Source organism: Pinus tabuliformis, chromosome 3_2 (genome assembly GCF_031772625.1).
Source record: "Pinus tabuliformis cultivar Carrire ecotype Pingquan chromosome 3_2, CPIR1, whole genome shotgun sequence".
In the NCBI taxonomy this organism is placed as follows: Eukaryota; Viridiplantae; Streptophyta; class Pinopsida; order Pinales; family Pinaceae; genus Pinus; species Pinus tabuliformis.
Genome location: NC_142302.1, coordinates 1,225,402,402 through 1,225,413,489, shown reverse-complemented (window position 1 = coordinate 1,225,413,489; position 11,088 = coordinate 1,225,402,402). Strand labels below are relative to the sequence as shown.

At 44.3% G+C, this 11,088-nt stretch overlaps 1 protein-coding gene across 1 annotated transcript; it reads left to right on the top strand.

The window, feature by feature from the left end:
- Positions 1–5,970: 5,970 nt before the first annotated feature.
- LOC149185156 (uncharacterized) lies at positions 5,971–6,735 on the top strand. The gene has a single exon (XM_089415567.1). The coding sequence runs from the start codon at positions 5,971–5,973 to the stop codon at positions 6,733–6,735; it is 765 nt and encodes a 254-aa protein (XP_089271693.1).
- Positions 6,736–11,088: the final 4,353 nt, after the last annotated feature.

Genomic DNA, 11,088 nt, shown 5'->3' with positions numbered 1-11,088 from the left:
GGAAGATCGCAAAATTCGATTTGAATTATAAATCACATTGAATGCTCGAATGTAAATGGGCCTCTCGAATTTGAAAAAAATTGAATGTAAATCAATTTTTTGGAAAATTACATGTAATATTAGACATGCATTCTTTTTCTTTTTCAACATTGTAATTTAATTTTTTTATTTTTTATTTTTTAATTAAATTTTCAGTGGATTTTGCATATTTAATTTGGATAGTTTTTACCATTCAAATGTAAATGTAAGAGTTTTCAAATCGCTGAATTTATTTATGTATTAAAAAATAATTTAATCAACAATAAATTATAATTTTACTAAAAATTGGAGTGCCCAATTTAAATTTAAAAAAGTAAATTTGAAAATAATTAGGTAACTAATTTAATTTTAATATTGAAAAAAAATCTTATTTTTAAGTGCATATGTCTATTTTGGAAAAGGACTTCTAGAATTTTAATTTAATTGTCAATAATTATTAAGTGGATGGTAGAATTTAACCTCCATGAAATATTCTAGAATATTTTTAATTGTAGTAATAAATTAAAGATTGAGATTTATCACAAAAGTAAATATGATATTTTTATTATTTTAATTAAAGTCATTAATTAAAAAAACCCATATGAATATGAAGTATGTTTTTTTTGGCATGTGGTATTAATAAGGTATAGTATTGACTCGTGGTATTGTAAGATAACTTATTTACAAATTAAGAATCTTCATGATAAAATGAAAATCAATTCCCATCCTCAAGACTCTTGTTACATGTTATTTTAAAAAATGAACATATAAATAATGCATATATGAATCATTTTTATAATTATTAATAATAATAATTTAAAATGAAATTATAATTTAGTGAATATCATTTTTAATTATTTATAAAATTTTGACAATATAAAATATTTAAATACTTATTTATATTTATTAATTAATTAATTTATATAATTATCATTTTATTTAATTTAATATTAAAAATAAATAATCTTTTATTTAATAAATACTTTTTGTTATCATGTTAACTACAACTTTTATTTGGAGGAGAGCTCAAGGCGGCTACAATGGCGGAACCCTAAACCCTAGGGTTTGTTACAGGGACGTTTGCCCATGGCGACTAGCGTTTTGGGCTTTTGGGGTTTGGGCGCACTGACGGTCTGATCATCGACAACGGTTTCGGGTTTCACGGAGCATTATTTTACTCTGCGGTCCCCTCCTGGTTTCACTGGCGCACTGACCCCTCCTACCTTTCCGCCGGTCGGTCCCCTGATCGATTCCTGTTTTGGCTTTCTCTGCACCGACAGTCAGCATGGGCGATGAAGACTTGGTTGACTATGAGGCGGACCCCACGCCTCACCAAGACATCTGGGCTCATCCAAAGAGGCCTCATATGATCCCGCGGAGTGTTGCACTGGGCTACGAGACAGGTGCTTCGTCTTTGCAGCCGCACCTGCCGCATACAGGGAAGAACAAATCTCCAGTATTCACCCTAGCAGACTCCTCGCCACTTGATTGCCCACCCCTATCCCCCACGACGATTCAGTTATTGGGTTCATGCTTTCAGAACTCGCCTTCTCTCGACGCTCCGCTCCAGTTTCAAAATCGCCCTGCATTACCTCCGGCCCCTCCGCCTCCGCCTCCATCAATCTCTCAATCAACCTCTGTTTCCTTTATGCCGCAGGCCCAACTGCCCCCCCTCCGCTCCTCCTTATCCCTTCCCCCTGGCACTAGCAACACGGTTCCTCGCTCTCCGATTCGCTCGGGCTGCTTCACTACCCCGCCGCTACCGGTTCGATCCGCTGGCTCCGCACAGCATAGCTCTACTGACCCTTGTCGTAAACTACTAAAGGAGATTCCCTTTGGCAAGCGCTCAGAGAAGGTGACAAAAGGCAGATGCCTTCGAGCAATTGATTCGGATTTCAACATCAATTTTGGGCCTGAAGCACTGCTGCCGGACGTGATGGATGCTGCTCGCAAGGTCCTGGTCGGTAGGGTCCGTGGATGCACCTACACTATGGAACGACTCAAGCTCTGGGTGGAGGAGATATGGGGCTCATTGCTTAAAGAACTTCCAGATATTATGGTTCTCACGAGGGGTTGGTTCGCCTTACATTTCCATCGACCCGAATATACCCAGTGGATCCTCTCTCAGTATTGGCACATTGAACTAGCTCCAGTCATGCTCAAGCGGTGGGATCCCCTCTTCGACCCGGAACGAGAACAATTGGGGGCTGGACCCATTTGGGTTCGCCTACCTGGTCTGCCATGGCAATTTTGGACCCCGTATGCCTTTAAGAGAATAGGGGACACTCTAGGTACTTACCTGGAGCACGACAGATCTTATGAGAAAACGGGCATCAGGACAATGGCTCGAATACTAGTCCACTTGGATACCAGACCAGGGTTAGAGGAAAAAATCACCCTGCACCACAGCCATGTCTCTCGCAAACAGCTACTAGACTACGAAGGCGTTCCCTTCCGCTGTCGAAGATGCCATAAAATTGGCCATCTCTATAAGGATTGTCCACTGAATTCGGGGGTGACTTCTGAGGATACCAAAGGACCTCGACAGCAGACCACAGTGGAACAAAATGCTGGAGATAACATACCAACGGAAGGCGAGCAGGCACAACAGGAGACTCCATCCAAGAAGACGGGTGATAGCGCTAAAAAGAACGCTCGAAGGAAGGCATCATCTACACCAGGACCGCCGCGTACTCGCTCCAAGACTGCTGAGGCTGCACCTAAGCCGGCGGAGGCTGCACCTACTCATCCGGGTAATGCTTCCACTCCCATCTGTACTCACTTTTTCTCTGATGATATGCAATCATTTGTGAACTCTTCTTTGCGGACCTCCCACTCAGAAATTGTCTCCCTCCCCTCCATCCTTTGCACCATTGCCCCACCTCCACCCACTTTCTCTACCACTCCTCCCTCTCACAACCTGGTATTGGGCTGTCCTGACTCCCCCTCCTCTCCGGTCGGATCCGGTTCTCATCCCTATCATCTGAGGCCCCGAGCACGGTCTAGAATTCTGGGCCTGGGATCATCCCCTGGTCGTCATCGCAAGCAAAAGCGAGGCAGACCTTCTAATATCTCTTCAGCAAAGCTAAATGCTGTTGCGGATGTTGCCATGGGGCGACAGTTTACTATTGAACGGGCACTTAGAGCTATTGAGCCCCTGACCTGCGGTTCCCCATGATCTGGCTCTCCTACAACTGCAGGGGACTAGCCAACCCCAAAAAACGACTGGCTCTGAAAAGACTCTTGCATGAATCTAGATGTGATATCATTTTCCTTCAGGAAACACTCTGCACATCCGAGGTGGCGGTGCGAAGTCTACAAGCTATGCTCCCTGGCTGGGTTTTACATGGATTGGATGCGTGTGGTCGATCTGGCGGACTGCTCATTGGAATAAACCCCAGAAAAAGCAGGCCACTCTCTGTTTGGGGGGGTAGTGGCTTCCTCGGTATGGACATAATCATGGGTGACCTGGGCATCCCAATCAGAATTATTAATATTTATGGGCCCAATCAGAATAGACTACCATTTTGGCAAAATTTCCTAAATGGCAACCATATCACTCAGAATACAGTGATAGGGGGCGACTTCAACTTCTCATTGGGGGTTGGAGAATCCTGGGGTCATCATGCACAGTGCGATCCTATTGCGGATCAAATGAACATGTTATTAGATGCACATCATCTAGTGGATATCCCCATGAACAAGAAGCTTCCCACTTGGCACAATCAGCGTACAGGAGAGGCTGCTCTGGGGCGGCGATTAGACAGATATATGATGCATGAGGAATTGATACAGTTGTTCCCCTTATACAGACAATGGGTCAGCACTGGGGGTCTATCAGATCACCACCCGATTCTACTTCAGATCAGTGACAAAAAATCAAAGCCGCGCTCCCCCTTTAAATTCTTTGCTGGATTTCTCCAAGAGCCGGAATACATCAAGCTGGTCACGGATTTCTGGGCATCACAACCCCCGCTGAGGGATCAGAGGAAAGCGATGGATTTCTGTGATAGACTAAAGATGCTCAAAGTAATGACCGAGACCTGGGCGAGATCAAAGCGGAACAGAGATGAACAGATACTGAAGGATACTGAAGAACAGATAGCTCTATTGACTGATGAGAGAGGGGCTGGCTATCAATCCGACGATTCCAAAACACTACTAAGCCAGTTGCTTGGGCAAAAATCGAAGATATTACAAGAAAAGGAGGAGCTATGGAGACTTAAAAGCAGAGCCATTTGGCTCAAAGCTGGGGACAGTAATACAAAATACTTTCACAACCTTGCAAATGGTAGAAAGGCATCAAATACCATTTGGAAGCTACCAAGGGAACCAGATGGATGGGCTACCACACACCAGCAACTTGCTAGTTTGGGGGTAACACACTTCAAGCGACTATTCACGGCGCCGAATGTTGTCAATCTTCCAGACATCATCAGTCTTGCAGGAAAGTTTCCTCGGTTTGTTGGACAGGAAGACATTGAAGACCTCAGTCAACCGGTCACTATACAAGAGCTGGAAAGTACCCTCAAATGGTTTAAGAAAGATAAGAGTCCGGGGCCAGATGGCTGGCCAGTGGAGTTCTACCTGGCTTTTTATGATCTGCTGGGCGAGGACTTATTGGAAGTCGTTGAGGAGAGCAGGATCACTGGGCACATACATCCGCCTATGAACCAGACCTTCATTGCCTTGATTCCCAAATCTGATGACCCCACATCCTTCAATGATTTTCGCCCTATCTCCCTCTGTAATTGCCTCTATAAAATCATTGCCAACCGCATTAAACCTATTCTGTCCACACATATATCTGCAGAACAATTTGCCTTTCTCCAAAACCGCCACATCCAAGAGGCCATAGGCACTGCCCAGGAAGCTTTACACTCCATAAAGCTGAAGAACCTCAAAGGTATTTCACTAAAGATCGATCTTGCAAAGGCTTTTGATAAGGTAAATTGGCTCTACCTTAAGATGATTCTTACCCATTTGGGCTTTCCCCATACGCTCATAAACTGGATTATGGGATGTGTATCTTCTGTCTCCTTTGCCATCCTTATAAATGGTGCAGCCTCTGCCCGCTTTAATATCAACAGGGGTATCAGGCAAGGCTGCCCTCTTTCCCCACTACTCTTTCTTATTGTTATGGAGGGACTGAGTAGGCTCATTGCGGCTGCAAAAAGGAACGGTGACTTCAGCGGTCTCAAAATCACTGAACAGTACTCTCTTACCCATCTACTGTTTGTTGACGATATTCTAATCTTTCTCAATGGAAGTGTCCGAGACATCATCGCTTTAAATGATATTCTACTACTCTTCTGTAAAGCCACGGGCATGGAAATCAACAGGGACAAATCCACCAGATCCATGATGAGATGCACACAACAGGAAACTCAGCTGGCGATCCAGTACTTCCCCTTCTTGGAAAGTAACTTGCTGGAAGGCATCAAATACCTTGGTTTCAGATTAAGGCCGGATGGATATAAATCTGAACACTGGTCATGGCTCATAAATAAAATTGAAAAAAGGATCATCTGCTGGCAACATCGACTACTGTCAAAAGCTGGTAGACTACTGTTGATCAAATCTGTACTCGAGGCTACCCCAGTCTACTGGATGTCCCTCACATGGATTCCAAAAGGCATCCTTCAAAAAATTCAACAAATCTGCAACAGGTTCCTGTGGAATGGAAATAAAAAGGGAAAGATATTTGCTTGGACAAGATGGTCCCTCGTTTCCATGCCAAAGAGATGGGGAGGGTGGGGTCTAAAATCTCTCTCAGAATTCGCACAAGCGTTAACAGCGAAACAGGGCTAGTCACTCCTCAAGATGGACAGTTTATGGGCGGAAGTAATACACCAAAAATATATTTGGCCCTCCAACATCATTGAATGGCTTCGCAGACCCACTTGGAACCACCAGGGCATATCCGCGATCTGGAGGGCCACACTAAAAGCTATGCCACTCATCCGAGATAACCTTCTATGGAAAATTGGAAATGGAGCACAGGTCCGTATAGGCTTAGACCCTTGGCCTGGTTCAGGGAACGCACACCTTCTGCCGGAAGGTTTGATCCGACATCTCAACAACGGGGGCATAAAATATCTGGCACAGATTGGTGATCCTCAACGATCAACTATCTTCACACAGGCATGGGTCACGGATCGTCAGTGGCACCTGTCAGATGAATGGACTGAATATTGGCAAGGATACATTCAGGCACTTACCGAATCACACATCAAGCTTCATGAGGAGGAAGATGAACTAATATGGGCGCCTGCTAAATCTGGTATTTATGCACCAAAGCTTGGCTACTTAAAGCTTATCGAAGCCAAGAAACCTGACATACAAAAAAACTGGTGGAAAGATATCTGGCAACTACAAGCACAGCCACGGGCCAGACTTCTAATGTGGAACATTATAGCAGACAAGTTACCTACTGGGGCCATTCTCAAAAAGCGGGCTTTCGCTGGACCTACTTGGTGCGTACTCTGCAGAAAAGAGGAGGAATCAACACCCCACCTATTCCTTACCTGCGAGGTTACAAAGGATATATGGCAGCAGGTCACACAGGCCCTCAACATAACCACAGTCTGGCACGCTGCAGATATACCCACAGCCTGGGATCAGTGGTGGACTGCGGTGGCTTCTGAAAAGGCCAGGAACTTACCGCCTGTGGTGTCCTGGTTCATTTGGAACAAGCGTAATGCCATAATTTTTTAGGATTACAGGGTCAACTGGCAACTACTTCCGCCATCCATTTGCGCGGCATACACGGAAATCTCATTTGAAAATAAAATTAACACACCCAGGAACATCTTGCCTGAAAACATCAACAGGGATATGCCTTGGGCGTATTTCGACGGGGCAGCACCATTGCAAGGTTGTGGGGGGGGTATATTATTTCATCTAACAGAAACACATTATTTTCACCTGAGATTGGGACTCGGCCCGGGTACCAATAACCATGCTGAGCTTATTACACTGAGACATCTTCTATACTTTGCTCTATCCAAAAACTGTCGACAAATACAAATCTTTGGGGACTCAAAGATTGTGATTGATTGGGCAAATAATAAATCTATCTGTCATGCATATTCTTTGAAACACATCTTGGAAGAAATTGTTTTTTTAAAAACACATTTTGACCAGATCACTGTTTCTCACATCTACAGGGAAAGAAATGCAACTGCTGACCGGCTCTCGAAAGAAGCGGCGGATCGTCCTCTAGGAGACTGGCTGATTGAAGAATACAATCCAGAGGGGATGCACAGATTCTATCATCGTCCATATATTGATGGCCTGCAACAGGGGGACAACCTCCCCATCTAAATTTTGATCTACATGTTTTTATTTTTGTATATAACAACACAGTACTGATCGACTCTACACTTTATTTCACCGCATGAGGGCTCATATACCTCAAAACTCTGTCTATTTATGGTTTTTGTGAGATACTGTTTTATATTTTGACGGATACAGAACCACCGTATCCTCAGTGGGACTTACAGGATGTTTATCTGTATAATTTTTTGAACAGTGGTAAAACCACACTACTGCATATGCCTTGGCATCAACAGCATGTAATCTCTATTATTTCTCTTTAATAGAAATTACGAACTCTATTTTCCTCGGAAAAAAAACTACAACTTTTATATATAAATTTATTTGTATCATTATTTAAAATGGATCAATTGCAATGACATTTCTTAGTTTCATTTGATTTTTTTTTATTTTTTTTCTACGTAAAGGCTAAATTTATTAATAAAGAGAAAATATTTACAGAGAGGTTAAGACCTCAGAGGAGGCTGAAGCCATCCAACAACCCTGACCCAGAGGCCATAAGACCAGATACCTTGATAGTCAGATAACCCTGTGACCCAATTCCGGGATTGAGAAGACCCAATACATGATTTCCAGAGCCCTTACATACAAAAATGCTAACCAAAATGGTGAACAACACTACAGAACAGTTAAGAACTATGGCCTTAATAATATCTGTGCTGCCCTGATAGCCATATACAAAACTTAACAAAAACAAGGGCTTGCTGAGCCAAGACCTGATACAAAGCATAAGACCATAATGGCTGATAACTATACCTAGCCAGAACCTGATACAAAACATATTTGACAAAATCCAGAGAAGCATAGCACATAGGATATAAAAACCAGAAGGGAAGCTGCCATCAGTAGGCGCGGTACCGGAGATTTCATGCATGTTGCAGAGGGTCCGGAGCATCCTTTTCCACCCGGCAAGGAGAGCCCATCCACATGTCATCGACATTGTCCCCAGCGCCCGTGTCGCAGCCACCTGGAGGAGCTACCAAGTTCAGATTGCCATCAGAAGGGTGCGCCGGCTCGACCGCTGTCAAATTGTGCTGAGCAGTATCTACTAGAGGCTTAGGGACCTCAGGAACATTCCCCGCATCCTGCAAGTCATCACAATTAAACACAGTTCCTACCACATCTCCCTGGAGCACACTGTCATCCTGAGACTGCGAAGGTGAGGTATGGACTGAGCTGCTAGGCTTATCTTCTTCCTCAGCCAAAATGACTGTAATGCTAGCTGAGAGAATTGGTTTATTGAGCCGACTGTGAAATTTAAAACGGGTGGTTTGAAATGAGTTATGCGGGAAGGGCCTGCCATGATCAGAGGACGGGGAAGCCGAAGCCAGAGGAATGATATTCTGGGGAGCAGGCTGAGAGCGACCACGATTACCACTGGTACCTCCACGGCGAGAACAACCACGGCGGCGCACCATCTTCAGGAAAACAGAGAGACCTGAGGAAGGAACTAAACAAGACCAGACAGAACAGGGCCGAGGGTGGGCAAGCCAGGTAAGGAACAAACTCCGGAGAAGCCACCAAGCTGCCAGAGCAACACAGGGATGCAGGAATAAAGGCAAACGGATGAGGAGAGACCCGATGAGAATGATAACCAAAACCAGAGACTGAGCCATGATTAAAACAACCTGCGCCAAATCTCGAACAGGGAGCGCATTCAATGTCGAATGCTTGACAAGCTGCCTGTACCATAAGAAATTCATTTCAATCGCGGGAGGGTAATGAGAGCCGTGCCGGATCGCCAGGTGCGAATCCAGCTGCCGACGCAATATTAACCTGCATTGAATGTGCCTCGGGAGCACCCGCATCCGGGTGTGTATCTGCTTCCTGGTTCATGTCATTCTTCACTATGGTGTAGTAATTTGAGAGTTGATCCTCTGAGGCACTGCTGAGGATCGATCCTACAAAAAACTCCAACCCACATTCCACTCCTATATTAGCTAGAAAGTCTGCTAGTTTGTTTCTTTCTCGCCTAGTGTGCTTGAAATAGCCCTGTGTTGAGAAAGCCATTTGTCAATTAGCTCAAGCCTTTGAGCCATTCTCCAGCTGTTGTTGACCTTGTGTGAGGGAGTTCCCTGCATGATTTTTGTAACCATATTTATAATAATCTGTGAATCCCCTTCTATGATGAGTGGGAAAAATCCTTTGTCATGTGCTAGGGTGAGACCTTGCCATAAGCCTTCCAGTTCCGCTGAGTTGTTGGTATCCCAGCCTTTTGATCCAAGAAAGAGCAGTAAAGGAGTTCCGTGATGATCTCTAAAGACTCCTCCGAATCCTGATTTTCCTGGATTGCCTTTTGAGGCTCCATCGAAGTTGAGCTGGATCATATTGCTGGGCGGTGGGATCCATTTTATCGGTATTTGATCACGCAGAGATGGATTACCTTTGGAGGTAGGCTCTTGATTCAAATGTATATTCCAGTTGGCCCAAATGGATTGTTCTTGCGGCAGCGATGGAAGGTCTTCCTGGGACCAAGACTTGATGGAGAGGGATTCTTTAATATTTTGGCATAGCATAGTCCAGAGCTGCTCTGTAGACATGGATTGGTCCTTGAATACCCTGCGATTCCGTTCCTTCCAGATGTTCCACATCAGGAGACCAGGAATGAGCTTCCAAAGAGTATTAAGGAGTTTGCTTTGATATGGTGCTTGAATCCAGTTGCGAACAGTAGCTTTGATGTCCCCATGAATTCTGCCTTCTTTTTGGCAACGAAAGCTAACTTTTTCCCACAGCTTTCGCCCAATTTGACAAGTCTGCATAAGATGTAAAGCTGATTCCTCTGCTTGCTTGCAGTTGAGGCATATAGAGGGGCCATAAAAATTCCTTTTTCTGAGGTTATCCCAAGTGAGTATTTTATTTTGACATAGGAGCCAAAGAAAGGTGGATACCTTCGGCCAATTGGAGGGATCCCAGATTTTACTCCATAGAACATCTTTGATTATGCATTCCTTGATGATTATATTGTATGCTTCCTTTGTGGTAAAAGTGCCTTTTTCTTCATATCCCCACCTTAGAATGTCCATTCCTTCTGAAGAGAGTATTTGCCTTTTTTGTAATTCTGAGGAGAGAGAGGTCTGAGCCTGTTCAGTACTGTGCCGAAGAATCTGATTTGCCTCAATCCAACGTCTGTAACCCTGTGTGGAAGAAGGATTCCAGAATTGACTAACCTTGTCTAGCTCATGCAAATCCTGCTCTGGTAAGTGAAGGTGAGAGAGGATGTCCTTGATCTTCGGGAGCTGCTGCCAGGAGTCCTCCCAGAACCTAGCTGTATTGCCATTCTTGATTTCCCAGAAGCTATGTTGTTGTATTAGGTTCCTGTGTTGCTTGGCTGAATTCCATATCACTGAGCCCATACCTACTTCTGACATTCGAATTCTTTCTTCGATAGGGTTGTTGCTTGCATATTTGGCTGTCCATAAAGAAGCCCAGGGAGTGTTGGGGTTTGAGAGCCATCTCCACCAAATTTTGGCTCCCATGACCTCATTGCTGTGCACCGGATCCCTTAGGCCAATGCCTCCAGCCTTCTTCGGAAGACAGACTTTATCCCATTTAACAAGAGCCCATTTACGGTTGGGACCAGAGTTGCCCCATAAGAAATCACGTTGGAGCTTCTTTATTTCCTTGAGCACCCATTTGGGAGCTGCTAAGATTGAAAAAAGATAGAGAGGCATGGAGTGAAGAACAACTTTAATAAGAACTAGTCTGCTGGCCATGTTAAGAGCCCTGTGAGTC